The sequence below is a fragment of the Pseudonaja textilis genome, chromosome 5 (genome assembly GCF_049901715.1).
Source record: "Pseudonaja textilis isolate UNSWEBS1 chromosome 5, rPseTex1.2, whole genome shotgun sequence".
NCBI classification, from domain to species: Eukaryota; Metazoa; Chordata; class Lepidosauria; order Squamata; family Elapidae; genus Pseudonaja; species Pseudonaja textilis.
In genome coordinates, this window is record NC_141994.1 from 67,507,740 (window position 1) to 67,526,462 (window position 18,723).

An 18,723-nucleotide genomic window follows, 5' to 3' on the forward strand; every position below is an offset into this window, starting at 1 on the left:
CGAATCAGCTAAGCAGATATAGGTGAGTACAGCGCAGGGGCGCGTGGGTGGGCCCACACGATTGTCAGAGCGAACCAGTTCCGTGCCAGCTGATAATCGGAGCTAGGGGTTCACCGGAACTGGCCTGAGCTGGCAGAATCTCATCCCTAGTAATAGCATCACCACATCTTCTGTTAATGTTGCTCTACCACAAAGTAGATTTAGCTCACCTAGTTGTGTTTTCTTGTCTGGTTTACCTAGGAGAGCTGGAACCTAATAACTTGTGGTCAAAGCTCAACTACAACTCAGCAGGAGATTTAAAACAGACACAAGGAAGTACTTCTTCAATTAGCCTGTAATTAACCAATGGGATTCATCGGCAGGAGACGTGGTGATGCTATTGACCAGAAGCAAATTGGGTGCAGGTAAGTCCTTGACTTATTTGTTTAACAACTGTCCAAAGCTATGAAGGCACTGAAAAAAATGACTTGCAACTGGTCTTCACATGTATGACCTTTACAATCATGTGATTCCCCGTGGTCATGTGATCTGGGATTTACGATGATTGCAGCAACCTCGGAACCTGGGATTGTTACCTGCCACCTTTCCTTCTGATAAGCAACGTCAGTGAGGAAAGATGGACTTGGTTAAGAACTGTGTGATTCGCTTGTCCACTCAACAGACATGGCTTAAAATATGGGTGTAGTCCTCGAGTTGCGACCACAATCGAGCCCAGAATTTCTGTTGCTAAGTGAGACATTTGTTCAGTCGGCTCTGCCCCGTTTATGCCCTTTCTTGCCACCATTGTGAAGTCAATCCTTGCAGTTGTTCATTTAATATCACGGTCATTAAATGAGTCTGGCTTCCCCATGGACATTGCTTGTCAGGAGGTCAGGACATGGCAATCGTCATAAATATGAGTCAATTGCCAAGAATCTGAATTTTGACCACGTGACCATACTATAAAAAAGACGTTGAGACTCTAGAAAGAGTGCAGAGAAGAGCAACCAGGATGATGAGGGGCCTGGAGACTAAAACATACCATGAATGGTTGCAGAAACTGGGCCAGTGGTGGGATTCAAAAAATTTTACTACTGGTTCTGTGGGCGTGGCTTGGTGGGCATGGCAGACGAAGGTTACTGCAAAATCCCCATTCCTTCCCCACCCCACTTACCTGCATTCCAGTTCTGTTCTCAGATGATTGATGGGGTAAGAAGACCTCATCAAGATCAAGGGAGGTACTAATACCACTCTATAAAGCCTTAGTAAGACCACACCTAGAGTACTGCATCCAGTTTTGGTCACCACATTATAAAAAAGATGTTGAGGCTCGAGAAAGAGTGCAGAGAAGAGCAACCAGGATGATTAGGGGACTGGAGACTAAATCATACAACAAACGGTTGCAAGAACTGGGCATGGCTAGTCTAGTAAAGAGAAGGACCAGGGGAGACAGGATAGTGGTCTTCCAATATTTAAGGGGCTGCCACAGGGAGGATGAAGGGGTCAAGCTATTTTCCAAAGCACCCAATGGCCAGACAAGGAACAATGGATGGAAACTGAACAAGGAGAGATTCAACCTGGAAATAAGGAGAAACTTTCTGACAGTGAGAACAGTCAACCAATGGAACAGAACTTGCCTTTAGAAGTTGTGGGAGCTTCATCACTGGAGGCTTTCAAAAAGAGATTGGACTGCCATTTGCAGAAATGGGGTAGAGCAGGGGTCCCCAACCACCGGTCCGTGGACCGGTACCGGTCCGTGGAACATTTCCTACCGGGCCGCCGGTTTGCTGGGTGCCGCCATCTTGTTTGATGAGAAAGTGCTTCCGGGTGAGCTTTTCCAGTTGGAAAGCGGCGTTTGGGTCCTGAAGGAATCATCACGCCTTAGTTTCATCGAAGGGGGGGGGGGCTTCAAACGAAACTAAGGCGCGAGGATTCTTTCAGCACCCAAGGCAAGGCAAGCCGAGCAACCATCCCGAAGCCCTCCCAAAGCGAAGCCCATTGACAAAGGTACAAAGGAGGAGTTGAAGGTGGCGGGGAGAAGTGGGGGACGGCTGGCTGGCCGGTCGCTCGGCTCGCCTTGCCTTGTCATGCGTGCTGATGCCGGTACCGGGCCGCAGATCATTTTGTGATGCCAGTACTGGGCCGTGGCACAAAAAAGGTTGGAGGCCACTGGGGTAGAGTATCCTGCTTGGGTGGGGAGGGTTGGACTACATGACCTACAAGTTCCCTTCCAACTCTGTTAATCTGAAATTATCTCTCTGCAGTATTATAAAACAAGAAGGAGAGGTGAGAGGGGAGCTTGCTATGGGGCATCATAGGAAGATGATTATGTTGCAGGTGTTTTTGTTTTTGTCTGATCGTTTTATTATTTTATTGTTTTGGGAACATTTTATAGCTCCTGGTTTTACAGCTGTTGTGATTGTCCCAGAGTTATGGATGGATGGGCAGCCATATAAACCTTTTAAATAAATAAACAAACAAAAAATAATATTTTACAACAAAGCCTGTACCTTTCGTTGGACTTTAGATTTCAATTAAAGTTTCATAAATGATTTTATGTGTCTCACGCTTGAGCTTGGCAGCTCTTTGCATGGGAAAAAACCTTCCTTGGATTGGATTAAAATGACCCCAGTTCTCACAAGACACTAAAAATGTAGCAACAACCAGCCATTTTCAGGGTTCTTCTAACCTCTCAAAGTGTCCTACCACCATTCTTTTGACAGGGAATATACTTTTGTCTTTTTAAATGTGAAAAACAGTCTGCTTCTTCATCCCAGAATGCACCAGGCTAGAGTATGGTACTTGCAAATGGCAATGGGCATAGCAATAGCACTTAGACTTATATACCGCTTCACAGGGCTTTACAGCCCTCTCTCAGAGGTGAGTCAGCCTATGCCCCCCCACAACAATCTGGGTCCTCATTTTACTGACCTTGGAAGGATGGAAGGCTGAGTCAACCTTGAGCTGATAAGGATCGAACTCCTGACAGCCGGCAATCAGCAGAAGTAGTCTGCAGTATTGCATTCTAACCACTGCGCCACCATGGCTCATTAATGTGTTAGAGCTTCCCCCCAAAAGCCAACACAGTCCTAGGCTGCATCAACAGAGAGATAATATCAAGATCATGTAAATCAGGGGTCGCCAAATTTTGGACCTCAGGGACCACCAAACTCATAATTTTAGACCCCAGGGACCACTAACCGGTTCTGTCGGCCTGGCCTAATTTGTAGGTGTGGCTTGGTGGTCATGTGACTGGCTGGGCATGGCTTGTATGTAGATATTATAAATATTTATATAAATACTGATTTCTTTTATAAAAAAAGAACAACTTTTACCCAAAATAAGTCAAATCACAGATTCATTCAGAGATCTATCTATCTGCCATTGGCTAGCTCAGTCTGTCACATAAAATTTGCTTGCAAGCAAACTCATAAAATTAACTCACAACACACCATGCATGTAAATATTGAATTTTTTTTATAAGAAAGAGCAACTTTTACCCCAAATCAGGCAAAGCAGGCAGATTAAATTTCTCACAGAATCATCCAGTGGTCTATCTATCTGCCATCGGCTAGCTCAGTCTCTCAAATTTGCTTGCCGTGAGTCTGCATTGAATTTGTTTGCAAGCAAACCTTCAGTCCTAAGGGAGGTTCGGCTGTGCTGAGCAGAAGATCTAAAGACTAGTTTGAAAGCAAGAAATCCGACCATTTCCTGCTTCCTAGCTAATCTAAATCTCCCGGCACAGCAGAACAGATGATGTTTGGAAAAAGGAAAAATAGCAATTTACCAACCTTGGAAGGATGGAAGGTTGAGTCAACTTTGAGCCGGTCAGGATCAAACTCCTGGCAGTAGGCAGAATTTTCCTGCAATACTGCATTCTGACCACTGTGCAGTGATTAGAATGAAGCATTGCGATATTTATGCACTTCAATACAAGTAAAGTACATAAATAAAAAAGCATCACATACTCTTATGATAAAATGTTTAACTTCATCCAGATGAATCAAGCATGCATGAAAAGACCATTTTGTTTCATTGAAGAAGAAATAATTACAATAAAACATATCCTGAGGCGCAAAAATTACTCAGCTCTGAGTCCATCATCAGCTATTTGAACAGGAGGAGGCGAAGGAAGGAGCTGAGAAGAACTGATATATAGGGATTTTCCTCCTTTGGGCCATTTATGGCTGACTAAACTATCTCAAAAATCTTGATGTCGTCCATAGATTTTTGTTATTTTCTACTCTTGCGTGATTTCATTTCTTGATAATGCCTAGATTCTTTCCAAGCATGTCAGTGGTGGGATTCAAATTTTTTTACTACCAATTATGTGGCTGTGGCTTGATGGATGTGGCTTGGTGGGAATGGCAGGGGAAGGATACTGAAAAATCCTCATTCCCTCCCCACCCCACTAACCTGCTTTCCAGCTCCTTTCTCCTGTGCAGGGCAACAAAAGAAGACTCAGCCGATCAGCTGGGACTCAATGGGAGGCAGAGAATAGATGGAGGTGGGGTCAGTCAGAGGTGGCATTTGCCAGTTCACTGAACTACTCAAAATGTCCGCTACCGGTTCTCCAAAACTGGTCAGAACCTGCTGAATACCACCTCTGAAGCATATCCTTTCAAGCCATTACAAGCTAAATAGAGCCCCCATTTTAAAACAAAAACAAAAACAGAGGATTGAGAGGTTGGGAAAGAAATTATTATGGTTCATCCCACAGTCAACTGGGTCTTCAGTCTGGATTGGGCACCAATTGTGTTCTTCTCAATCTGGCATAGGCATGAAATGAAATGTGAATTACAAAAATTGTAATAATTTTAAAAATTATTTGAAAGAGTTAAATTGAATTGCTGAATTTTCCCACAACAAATCGGCCAGGGCGAATTAGCTGCAGCAAGCTGTCCCATTCCTGGTGATCTTCTCCAGTTCTTCCTCTTCTCTTCTCTTGTCTCCAAGTACTGCCTCGTCCCCTATCCAGATTTTTCTATCCTTCTTATCGACAATTGTTACGGCTGCTCTGTCATGGGGCAGGTGTCTATGGCTTTGAATTCTAGAGCCACAGAGCAATTTGTTATGACTAATCAGATTGATTTGCTGCCCATCTCGTGGTTCAAGTAGACTCCGATTGACATACAGTACAATAAAATATACCGAATGTCTGATGATTATAAATATAAAAAGAGATCAAAATGACAAAAATTGAAAAAAACGGAGGAAAAGCCAGTCAGAAGGGACAAGTGAGGTAAAGCAGTGGCCCCCAACCTTTTTTGTGCCACAGCCCGGTACCGGCATCACAAAATGATCCGCGGCCCGATACCGGCATCAGCACGCATGACAAGGCAAGGTGAGCTGAGCAACCGGCCAGCCAGCCGTCCCCCGCTTCTCCCTGCCACCTTCAACTCCTCCTTTGTACCTTTGTCAATGGGCTTCGCTTTGGGACGGCTTCAGGACAGTCGCTCGGCTTGCCTTGCCTTGGATGCTGAAAGAATCCTTGCGCGAGGATTCCTTCAGCACCCAAACGCTGCTTTCCAACCAGAAAAGCTCACCCGGAAGCACTTTCTCACCAAACAAGATGGCGGCACCCAGCAAACCGGCGGCCCGGTAGGAAATGTTCCACGGACTGGTACCGGTCCATGGCTTGGTAGTTGGGGACCCCTGAGGTAAAGAATCTCCAACAGCATGGATTACTACTGCAATATTCTAGAGCAACATTCTAGAGCTGTGATGGCTAATCTTTTCGGCACCGAGGGCCCAAAGTGCATGCACGCACCCCCAAAATGCAATACATGTACGTCCCTTGGGCATGTGTCCTGCACCCCCGCTCATGTGCATGTGTCACCCCATGCATGCACAGATGCCCTCTACACATGCACCCTGTGCACGCACCCCATCCCCACACATGTGCCCCACCCACCATGCATGTACCCCCACCCCGTGCATGCACAGCAGAGACCTGAAGGCCAGCTGGCTGGCAGGGGAGGGCATGCACACGCAGGTGCAGCAAAGCTAAGTTGGGGTGACGGCTCTCATGCCCACAGAGAGGGCTCTGGGTGCCACCTCTGGCACATGTGCCATAGGTTCGCCATCACGGTTCTAGAGCATGAGTGTCAAACTCTCTGCATCATGTTGTTGTTGTGTGTTTTGTGACATTTTCCCTCCTTTGTGGAGGTAGGTGTTGTGGTTCACCGGCAGCCGGTGCAGACGGCAGCAGAATCGGACAGTGGGGAAGAACGGGGACCAGTCTGGGACTCTGGAGAGGACTCGGACGAAGGTCCTGCATGTGATGCAGAGATGGGGCCAGGGCCATCTGGGAGTGGGGTGCTGCCTCTGGAGCCTCTGGAGTCTGGCAGCAGCAAGGCAGAGGAACAAGGGGAGCCTGTTCCCAGTGAGCGTGTGCACAGAGCTGCTAGAAGGCAAGAGCAGCTGAGACAAAAGGGGTGACTCGCGAGTAAGGCTGGGTGGTGATTGCTCCTCCCATAAGGACAGGCAAGGATGACAAAATCTTTGCAGGAAGCAAAGTCGTTCGTTCAGTTCAGATTCATTCTTGAAGCTCTTTGTTCTTTAGTTAGGGTTTTTTTTCTAGTTCATTTGATACTTCTGTTTTTGGCAGCACTTCACAGGGAAAAAAGGTGGGTGCTTATCTTGAGGGACTGTTTGAGATTCATTACCGGCTGGGAATTAAAATAATTCCCAGCGTTGCAATAAAACAAGACTTGTTTTTAAAATAAGCATGTGTGTAATTATGGTCTCGGAAGCCTTGGTCAGAACACTGGGATGGGCATGGCCAGGGCATGACACATCCAGCCTGCAGGTCACCAGTTTGACACCCCTATTCTACAGCAATGTATCTCAACCTTGACAACTTGAAAGTGGGTGGATGTCAACTCCCAGAACTCCACAGCCAACACGGGAGTTGAATTCCACCCATCTTCAAATTGCCAAGGTTGAGAAATTCTGCTCTAGGGGAAAAAAACAAAGCAAGACAACCAGAACGGAACGTTTTATTGCAGGTTTAAGTTATATATTGTACCTTATTGCCTTTTAAAAAGGATATTATGTCCTCTGGCTGAACTCAAGTGCTAGGGATTATATCATCGGGGTGGTTTTTTTTAGCAGGATCAAAAAGGAGACCTGCTAACCTGAAATGCCTTTTTGATATCTCCTGATTATGCCTACGGCTCTAGAATTCCCAACCGGCTGCATCCAAACACTTAGCAAGCTACTTTAAGCTTCAGAGGTAAGCCAAGGTAGGGTAGCTAGACGCTTGCCCCTGGCTGCGGTTTTAATAGCATGATGTTGCTGATTTTTTTCAGTCCAAGTGAGCATAATAGAATCCTGTCTGGGTTTTAAAAGTGGGCTGGCAGGCTGGCAGGCTGTGGGTGTTTCTAATTAAACCGATGATGGCAACCATATTGATTCACATCTTTTTTTAAAAAAAAAACCTAATCTATTTATCTACTAACTTTTGCGTGCTTTCGAACTGCTAGGTGAGCGGGAGCTGGAGTAGGCCTTGCTGGCTGAGGAACTCTGGGAGTTGAAGTCCACAAGTCTTAAAGTTGCCAAAGTTGGAGACCCCCGGTTGAAATGACCAAGTGGTGCAGGTAGCATTGACTTACAACCACAACCGAGGCCAAGATTTCTGTCGCTGAGCAAGACAGTTGTTGAGTAAGCTCAGCCCCATTTTGCCACCTTTCTTGCCACAGTTGTTAAGTGAATCACAGCAGGTGGTAGGTTAGTAACACAGTTGTTAAGTGAATCAGGCCTCCCCATGGAGGATGCTTGTGGAAGGCACCGGGACACTGCAACCGTCATTGATATGAGCCAGTTGCCAAGCATCCAAACAGTCACTACACAAACGGATGTAAGTCAAAAACTACCTATGTATGAAAAACCAGAAAGACCACAAATAACAACCAAAATAGAATGGAATAACAGAGTTGGAAGGGACCTTGGAGGTCTTCTAGTCCAGCCCCCTCCTCAGGCAGCAAACCTCTGCCATCTCAGACAAATGGTTATCCAACATCTTTTTTAAAGCTTCCAGTGTTGGAGCATTCACAACTTCTGGAGACAAGTTCTTCCACTGATTAATTGTTCTCACTGTCAGGAAATTCCTCCTTAGTTCTAGGTTGCTTCTCTCCTTGATTAGTTTCCATCCTTATTGCTTCTTGTCCTGCCCTCAGGTGCTTTGGAGAATAGCTTGACTCCTTCTTCTTTGGGGCAGCCCCTGAGATGTTGGAAGACTGCTATGATGTCACCCCTAGTCCTTCTTTTCACTAAACTGGAAATATGCAATTCCTGCAACCTTTCTTTATATGTTTTGACCTCCAGTCCCCACCTGTTGTGTTTCACGGGCAGCAGGTGCGGACGGCAGAGGTTTCTGATAGCGAGGACTCGGATGAGAGAAATGCGTGTGATGCAGGGATGGGGCCAGGACTATTGGAGAGTGGGGTGCTCCCTTCGGAGCTTGTGGAGTCTGGCAGCAGTGATGCAGAGGACCCCGGGGAGCCTGTGCCCAGGGCCTCTTGAAGGAAAGAGCAGCTGCAGCAGCACAGGTGACTCAGGAGTAAGGCTGGAAGATGATGGCCCCTCCCAGAAGGGATAAAAACCAGCCCTTGGGGATGTGTTCTTTGCAGGAAGCAAAGAAGTTCTTTAGACTCAGAGTCCTTGTTGAAGCCCTGCTTACTCTGGATTGTTTTTGAAACTTCTGTCGATGGATATTTAATCAGTAATTAGTCTTCTCTTCTTGGCAGCCTTTTGCAACCTTGAAAGGACTTGCTTTTGATATCAGACAATTAGATTTAAATGTCTCTTGCCTGGGAATGCACTGAATTCCCAGTGCCGCGTTAAAAAAGGATAGCTTTTATACATAGTTTGTGTTTGTTTAATTTGAACAAGGCTTGGGTCAGAACGCCACCCTAATCATCTTGGTTGCTCTTCTCTGCACTCTTTCTAGAGTCTCCACATCTTTTTTACATCGTGGCGACCCAAAGCGGATGCAGCATTCCAAATGTGGCCTTACCAAAGTGATATTAACACTTCACGTGACCTTGATTCTATCCTTCTGTTTATGCAGCCTAGAACTGTGTTGGCTTTTTTGTGCGCCATCCACAAATCTGAACTCTTTTCTCCTCTGTCATCACTAGCTGCTATGTTTACGAATCCTTCCAAGCAGAGGTAGGTATTCAGCAGGTGCTGACCAGTTCTGGAGAACCAGTAGCGGAAATTTTGAGTAGTTCAAAGCACCAGCAAATACCATCTCTGACTGGCCCTGCCATCTTGTCTCTGCCTCCTGAGTCCCAGCTGATTGGCTGGGTCTTCTTTGGTTTCCCTACACAGGAGAACGGAGCTGGAAAGCAGGTTAGCGGGGTGGGGAAGGAATGGGGATTGTGCAGTAACCTTCCTCTGCCACGCCCACCAAGCCATGTCCACAGAACCAGTAGTAAAAAATTTTTGAATCCCACCACTGCTTCCTATTTCCATCAACTCAGGTGATGGCTTCCATTCATGAAGAGTGGATAAACCATTATTTTGAAAATGAGACCCTACTCTGATGTTTCTGAGAACCTTTTTCGTAAATATATCGGCTTCCTCGGGTCACCCACTTCGCTTTTTACTCAAACAGACTTGTTTTCTTCAGGAGGAAACACATAGTGCCCTCAACGGTTTTCCACCGTTCATAATTTCCTTATCTTCTTCCCAGCTGCTGACTGGGATGATCACAGAAGCATTGAGTTCAAGGAGTTTAATCCTCTCCAAACTAAAAGGTTTATGAGAGGTTCAGCTCTACTTGAACACATCTAAGCGTTTCTGTGGGTAATTTTCCACCGTGGCTAGTTTGCTTACCTGCTCTGCCGAGAATCGTCACGATATGCTTCAGTTGACAAGGGTAATTACCAAGGGGAGGTCAGCAGTACAATGGGTTGCCTCTCTGCCGCTTAGCCAGTTGCTAAACTCACAGGGACATTTCACTTACTTACTGTTCCCGCCCAGCCCTCACAAGCCCCACTCAAAAGCCTACTTTTTTTTATTTTGAAAGGCAGGAATACACAGCATTCACTGACAAAGCTCCAGGTCACACATCCTTAGGTGATTCACAAGCCATAGCGGTGAGTTTACCTCAGGGAGCCTCAATTAGCACTTCAATCCCAACAGACTCCTGACCAACTGACTAGTGGCAAGGAAACCCTGCCACGGAATCCGCCGCTGAACTCTTCTGGCGTTTGAATGGTTGGGTCCGACAACCACACCTCCCACACCCCTTCACCTTATATCCCAGCCAGGGAGGGGCTTGTTAACGTCTCCTTCTTTTTCTGGATAGCTGGCCATCAGTCCTGCATCGCTCTCCTCTCCGCACTTCTCTATGCACCTGGACAGAGCTCAGGTATTCCTTGCTCAGCTCAGGGCCCAAAAGCAGCTGTCGCTTCACCTGAGCACAAGTAGATGGGCCCTGCTCTGCATCTGATCCTGAGGCCTGTGGGCCCCGATGGTAACCCAGGCACCCCCTTCACTTCCTCTGACTCATCTGACAAACCACAACACTTACATGCCAGCCTATGGCCAAAATTGGGAGTGGAATCTTGGCCATTGAATGACATGATTGTTAAGTGAGACACCCGTGTGTGAATGCTTCACTCAGTGACTGCAATCCCAGCAAATCCCAATTGCCATCCTTAAGCAATATCTCAGGTCATTAAGTGGACAGAATAAAAGAATGACCCTGAGAATGGGCCCTGAATCCAGCTTCCCTCCATCTGGGGAAGGAAAATGCTATAGCTTAAGTTATTTATTTAGCATATGGCAAAAATGTTAAAAAGCACGTCACAATTACCTTCTCAGTGAGCAAATGTGAAACTATTTCCTTTGCAGGCAGTCTTGACTGTGCCATTGATTTGTAAATATGAAATATAAATATATTTATAAAATATGAGTATCAAATAGCTCTTCTGCCAGATGCCGAGGTTCGGTGCATTTTCTGGGAACTATGAATAAAGGAGTTTTCTGTTCAAATGCTCCTTAATGATTTGTCTTGTTGATTATTTAAAGTGTGAATAAAATGTAATCAAATAGGCTTTTTCTTAAAAGATTAAAGAATTAAAAAAAAACCTGAAAACTCTATTAATATTGTTCTTTCTACTTCCCCATGGAAACAAATACTACAAGGTGAGTAATGGGTAATGAGTATTTTTCTCTGTGTTGAAGAGTCTTTGTCTGTGACAGACTCTGCTTCCACCTCAACTTCCTATTTCTGATAATCCTCTAATATTGAAACATCCAAATTGGTGTGGAGCCTTCTTGGAATTGTTGAAAGGACTGTGTGATGACCCAGGGTGGGATACAAAAGCAACAAAGTCACAAAAACAGGTGAAGTCCCTTTAATTACTTCAACTTGGCTTCAAAGCTCCAGTTATCATTCGCTGGAGAAAAAACTCCCCCACAAACAGTTGCGAAAAGGAAGAAATGCCGTTCAAACTCAAAATGCATATAAATTATAAATAGAAAAAAACAACACAAACCACACTGAAGCAATTAATGAGACAAGGCAGGATAAGGGCTTGAAGACGTCCACAGATATTGAAATACACACACTGGGAAGGATGCCAGAACTCAGATAAGAACTGAAAGACTAGAATTATTTCATGCTTTGCTTCCAGTACTGGGTCATGTGCAGTTTGTCCTTTAAAACAGTCCTCACAGCTGCAGCCCAGGAAGGGAATCAGGGCCCTTTCCTCCCCCGTGGACCACGCCATTCACATTTCTCCCTTATCCTCTCCTCCCTGCGTGCCTTAGGATGAAGAGGGGATGGGCCTGGGTCTTCCTCTGACTGCCCAGCTGACCTGTGCCCTTCCCCAGTTTCCTCCACAACCTCCGGAGCCACACTCCCACTCCAGCTGTTCCTTCTCTCCCTCAGAGTTAGACTCCAACAGGGGCATGACAGACTGTGTTGTAGACTGGGGATAGGTGATGTAGTATTCTCCCACTCTGTTGAGAGGGGACTGTTCAATCTTGACATAGATGGCCTCTTTGACCTCCCCTTTCAAACCAGCGGCCCTCTCTGTCCAAAATGTGGACTCACGGTAGAGTGTGTTCCCTTTGTAGGTAGGGTGGAAGATTATGGCTCAAAACTGGTAACCAAAAAGTTGGGATAGATCTTATTGTGATTGGTCTGCAGGAACGAAGCTCGGATCTTCAGGATCTGAGCTCTGTTTCTCCATCCCATCTAAGGATGCATGTAGAAGAGAATTCCTCCAGGTGGCTGGAGGGATGGAGTAGGGTTTTCCCATGGAAGCATTCAGCTCCTCTCAAGAGGCAGCTTTTTCAACCGGTCCATAGAGAGGAGGGAAGTCCCCCTGGCAAGTCAGAGCAGCTTTCAACCTTTCCTGCTGGCTTCCCCATTGACTTTCTGGGAAAGCCAGCAGAGAAGACAGCAAACGGTGATCACATGATTGCAGGGTGCTTGGCAACTGGTCATAAGTGTGAGTAGGTCGCCAAGGACCTACATTACAATCATGTGACCATGGGGTGGGTGGCATGACATTTTACAACAGCCAGAAGTACTTCACGGGCTCTAAAGCCCCCCTTCCAGAGGCCATCATACATTTGAATGGTCATTAAACGACCAGTTGGAAGCCAAGGACTACCTGTACTCATGTTATCTTGATTTCACTGACACTGAGACATTTTACCACTGAGGATCTATCTCGGTTCCAAGAGCTCCCAATATTTAAGGGAAGGCTGTGTCTTAATGTCAACATTCTCACTCTGTCATCAACTGGATAGGTGGGGTGCAGCCAGGACTACTTCTGTTGTGTCCAAGTCCAGTTTAAAGAAAAACTATGAAAAGGGAAGCTAAAGACACTAACCAATAAAGACCAAACCTCGCTGTTTTAGTTAAACTTTGCTCTGTTACCATGATGGATATTTTAGATGCTCAGAATGAAATGAGATTTAACCCAATTTAAAGTAAGCTCATCTCAACCTTTGAGTGCACACTGTTCGCAGAAAGACAAACCCTGCTAATTTTTCAATGGGAATTTCCTCTGAGAAACCAGTTTGATACAATTCGGAAGAGAACTATAGGGACATATTCACCAGGAATCAAAATAAATTCAGTGACCCCAACAGTGGTGGGATTCAAAAATTTTTACCACTGGTTCTTTGGGTGTGTCTTGGTGAACATGGCGTGTCTTGGTGGGCATGGCATAGGTTAGGGGTAGGGTTAGGGGTTAGGGCAGGGGAAGGATACCGCAAAATCCCCATTCCCTCCCCACCCCACTAACCTGCTTTCCAGCTCCGTTCTACTGTGCAGGGCAACCAAAGAAGACCCAGCCAATCAGCTGGGACTCGAGAGGCAGAGAATAGGTGGGAACGAGGCCAGTCAGAGGTGGTATTTGCCGGTTCTCCAAACTACTCAAAATTTCTGCTACTAGTTTTCCAGAACTGGTCATGAACCTACTGAATACCTGCTGAATACCTCTGGACCCCAAGTTTTACTTGATTAGGTATCATCGATTTCCAGTTATCCTTTTTTAAGGAGGCTAAATTTGAATTACTGAAATATAGGAATTGTTTCTTAATGTGTAGCTTTGCACACCATATATTCTATGCAGATGTAGTTTCTATGGACCTGTGCCCATAGATCTGTGTCCTTTGTAGCCTTATTACCATGTGTGAGTCACATCTTGGCAATGGTGAAATCTCCATTCTGTCCTTATATATTAACTTTCCTCTGTTCTTTGAGCCATAAATCACTCAACGATTTTCCAGATATTCCTTACCGGTTCCTGCTGTGCGATCTTCTTTTATTTGTTTATAAATGTACCTTCACCCTTGGAACAAAAATAGTCAGGATGACCTATGAAATACTGAGTTAAAGGAAAGGAAAGAAAACAAAGGAATGAAAAGAAAAAAGCAAGCAAGGAAGGAAGAAAATAAATAAATGAGGAGGAAGGAGGGAGGGAGGGAAGGAGAGAGAAAGAAAGAAAGAAATAAGGAGGAGGAAGGGGGAGGGAAGGAGAAAGAAAAAGAAAGAGTGAAAGAAAAGAAGAGGAGGAGGAGGGAGAGGGAGAGAGAAAGAAAGACAGGGAAGGAAGGAGGGGGAAAGTAAGGGAGGGAGCATGAGGAAAGAAAGAAAAGAACGAAAGAAGGGAGGGAGAGAAAGAGAGAGAGAGAAAGAAAAGAAGAGGAGCAGCAGGAGGAGGGAGAGAAAGAAAGAGCGGGGGAGAAAGGGAGGGAGGATGAGAGAAAGAAAAGAAAGAAAGGAGAGGGGGAGAGAGAGAAAAAAGAAAGAGAAAGAAAGTGGGAGGAAGGAGAGAGAGAGAGAGAAAGAAAGAAAAAAGAAAGAAAAAGAAAGAAAGAAAGAAAAAAGAAAGAAAGAAAGAAAGAAAGAAAGAAAGAAAGAAAGAAAGAAAGAAAGAAAGAAAGCCCTTAGATATTCTCAAAATTTTCAAATGGGTATTTTCAAGTTTGTACATTTGTAGAGATAAAGTTGGCTTGAAACCTACTGCATTTTGAGCTCTCTTTTTGCTCTCTTTCTAATGGTCTTACTGGATTTGGTTCTTGTTCCTTTTTTTAGGGGGCAAGATGGCTCAGCAATTAAAGATGCTGAGCTGTCAGCTGTGGAGCTGACAGTCCAGGTTCAAGACTCCAGCACCGTGCAATGGAGTGAGCTCCCATTCCTTGCAGCAGGTCCTTGCCAACCTAGCAGTTTGAAAGCATGCAAATGGGAGTAGATTAATAGTACCATTCCGGTGGGATGGTAGCAGTGTTCCATGTGCCTTTGGTGTACAGCCATGCTGGCCACATGGCCACAGAAAATGTATTTGGACAATGCTGCCCTAGAGTCAGACGTAACTAGACAGGGAAGCTTTTTCCTTTTCCTTTTTTGACCACCAATGAGTTTCGTACACCAATCAATTAGACCCATTTAGGTCTCGCACATTTTTCCTGCCAAATAGATTAACGTTAGAGTGAAGGTTATTGATTAATGATTGGCAATAACCTCTTGACATTTAAGCGTTTGCTGTAATCCCAGCAAGGACATCAGTGAAAATCAGTTGCAATTACAGTGGAAATTTGGGTCACGACCGTAGTCCATTCCAGTAGACAGCATGACTGTCTGTGCAGGCACGACCCCACCAAAATGGCGCCAAAGGAGAAATCTCCATGGCAATTTTGGGGTTTACTTGGTCACCACCCAAAGATCTGTTCGCGACCAGAAGAAAACTGTTCTGAAAATTCTGGTCGTCATCCAATTTGGTTGCGGATAGGAGCGTTCGCAACCCAGGGTTCCACTGCATTCACAGTATTTAAGTTCAGCGAGAACGGCACAAATAGTGGTAGAAGAGAACATTAGTAGCTCAGAGCTGAATTGTGGTGTTCTCTGAGATTGGTGGTTTTCCTGCAGTGTTATCAGCAGTAACATTGACGATGTTGCTTAGTTTGGTAATGAAACATCTACAAGAACACCACCAAGCTCAGAGAGCATCAAGGACCCCACACAAATACTTAAATTACTGATTTCAGTATACAAATACTGAAAGATATTGAATTAGTGAAGGTTGAAAATTCAGCATGTAGGTCAATTCCAACATTTTGCCAAGTTCTCATATCCACAAGTAAATGTGACTGTGCCATGAGTACTGATTGCTGGGTTATAAGAACATTTTTGCAAATAAGTGAATTTGCAAATATTTGCAAGCCCAGAAATAATGAGGATTGCATCTTTATGGACATGAGATGTTAACATGAGTGGCAGGGAAAAAGAAAAAAGAAACCTGCGATCCGATCTAAGCATAGTTCACAAAATTGTCTGCTATAACATCTTGCCTATCAATGACTTCTTCAGCTTCAATCAATACAACACACGGGGCAAACAACCAATACAAACTCAAGGTAAAACCGCTCCAAACTCGATTGCAGAAAACACGACTTCAGCCACAGAGTGGCCAATGCCTGGAACGCCCTACCCAACTCCGTTGTGGCAGCTCACCCCATTCCTAAGAGGTCCTTAAAGGGAGTGTGCATAAGCACACCAGCATGCCTACCATCCCTGTCTTAACTTCCCCCATTTATCTGTATTTAGTTCCACCTCATGAGAAGGAAGGACTCCCTGGAGAAGAGCTTAATGCTGGGAACAATTGAGGGCAATAAAAGAAGGGGAGGACAGAGATTGAGGTGGCTGGATGGAATCACTGAAGCAGTCGGCGTAAGCTTAAATGGACTCCAGGGATGGAGAGGACAGGAAGTCATGGAGGAACGTTGTCCATGGGGTCACGATGGGTCGCAACTAACAACAACTACTTCCTTTGTTCTTGTTTATGTTCATACTTATACTTGTTATCTTGTACATGTTTGACAAACAAACAAACAAAAAGAGCCCTGGAAAATGAATTTTTATTTATTTTTATTGATATTCATAAACAGATTTCTGTATATTTTCAAATGAAACAGGTGACAGATATCTAGTTAAGGCTTCAAAGGAGGCTAGGTTTATGTAATGGGCAGTAGGAATAACTTTTGGGAACAGGAGGAAGTGCTGTAACTAAGGCAGCAGTCAGATAAAAGGAATCTGAGTCCCGGGAAGAAACGTAATTTGAGAAAGTGTCTCAGGCACGAACCCCCCTGATCCTCATGATTAGGGGTCTCCAACTTTAAGACATGCAAACTTCAAGTCCCAGAATTCCCCACGGCTGGCTGAGGAATTCTGGGAGTTGAAGTCCATCAATCTTAAAGTGTGTGCCATTTACTTCCTTCCTACATCTAACTGCATGAGTAGGGGTCTCCAAATGTAGCAACTTTAAGACCGATGGACTTCAAATCCCAGAATTCCTCATGGCTGGCTGAGGAATTCTGGGAGTTGAAGTCCACAACTCCTAAAGTTGCCAAGTTTGGAGACTCCTACTTGTGAAGATAGAGGGACTGTGACAGCAGTGGGATCCTACCTGTTCCACTGCCGGTTGGCTGATCGTGCACATGCACCTAACACACACGTGCAACTTTCCCCACACCAGCTAAGGCCTGCAGTGCCAATCAGCTGAGAGGATAAAGGATAAGGGAGAGAAAAGTGCAGGGGCTGGTGGAAGGGCCGATCCTGACTTTTCTCTCCTTTCTCCTTTCAGCTGATAGTCGGCTTTTTTTTCCTCCTCTCAGCTGAACGTCAGAGGGGTTTTTTTTACTACCAGTTTCGATGAACCGGTCCGAATCAGTAGCATATTACCACTGGACTGCATTAAGACTTGCATGATTGATCTTCAGATAGAACAGACCAGCGGGGCTGAGCTATGAATGCCCATACTACCTTATTATAAGTTTACAGGAACAAAATCAATGTTTGTGTAGTAGTTGTGGCTGCCATCGTTAAGCCCCCATTTTTCACTCCCCTGCAAACTCATGTCTCTTCTGGGATCCTCAGAGCACCGAGAAGTGGGAAGGCCTATAGCCTTGTTGTTGTTGTGTAAGGGATATCCCATTCTGGGGAGTTTGGGGACAAAACTGGTGTCATTCATCCATTTTAAGGGGCACCTGTCTTTTCCCATGATGATGCTAACCTGATAAAATATGCATTATGACATCATCATGCAAGCTCCGCCTTTTGAATTTGCATTGTGAGATAGCCCACATGATCTAACAGCTTGAGTTTGCATTGGTTATTACCCTATGCTCACCTCCAAGGGGCACTCCACACCCCCAAATGGGCCCAGGCATATTCTCCACCCCCCCCCATTCTGGAAACCCCATACCATCACTGACAAGCCCCCAACATCCCCTAGGAAGGCAAAGTTTGCCTCTCGTGTGGAACTACCCATCCCTGTCTTGAATCTTCCTGTAAGAAGAACAGGAGAAAAAAATGGCTTTATGGTGGGTTTTTTTGTCAAGTTTTAGCTACTACTGATATTTCTAGAGTCAGAGAAAAAGGATGAATTTTTTAAGGTTTCTAAAATCCCAAGCATTAGAGCTATGGTGGCGGCGTAGTGGTTAGAATGGGGTATTGAAGGCTGACTCTGCCCACTGCCAAGAGTTCAATCCTGACCTTTCCGAGGTTGGTAAAATGAAGACCCAGTTTGTTGGGGAGGAAGGCAATACACTGATTGTAAAGCACTGTGAAGCGGTATATAAGCCCAAGTGTTATTGCTATCTCTGCCATAGTGGTGCAGTGGTTAGAATGCAGTATTGCAGGCTGACTTGGCCCACAGCCTGGAGTTCGATCCTAACTGGCTCAAGGTTGACTCAGCCTTCCATCCTTCTGAAGTCAGTAAAATAAGGACCCAGATTGTTGGGGGCAATAGGCTGACTAAACTGCTTAGAGAGGGCTGTAAAGCACTATGAACAGTGGTAGAATTCTGCCGGTTTGGACCAGTTTGAGCGAATCGATAGTTCTGGTGATCATTTGGCCCTGCCCACCTGCCCCTGCCTTAGTCTATTCTTTATTTCCATGTTTTGCAGCTCAGCTAATTTGCACGGCATAGCCTCAGCTGTTTTATTTATTTTTATTTTATTTTATTTTATTTGGTTTGTCAATTGCTTACAGGATAATAGGTATATGTAAAAACATAGTTATGAATACATGGATACATATAAGAAAAATAAAAAAATAAAAGAAACAATAGGACAGGGATGGTAGGCATGTTGGTGTGCTTATACACACCCCCTACAGGCCTCTTAGGAAAGGGGTGAGGTCAATAGTAGACAGTCTAAGGTTAAAGTTTTGGGGGTTTGGGGAAGAAACCACAGAGTCAGGTAAAGTAA

General features: G+C 45.1%; 1 protein-coding gene across 1 annotated transcript in view; it reads left to right on the plus strand.

Annotated features, from left to right (window-relative positions):
- The first annotated feature begins 345 nt into the window (after nt 1-345).
- LOC113442032 (sulfotransferase 1C2-like) overlaps nt 346-18,723 on the plus strand; it is a 32,019-nt gene continuing 13,641 nt past the window's right edge. Inside the window, exon 1 of the mRNA XM_087935613.1 lies at nt 346-404. Coding sequence (XP_087791739.1) covers nt 346-404 — 59 coding nt within the window. The remainder of the gene's footprint in view (nt 405-18,723) is intronic.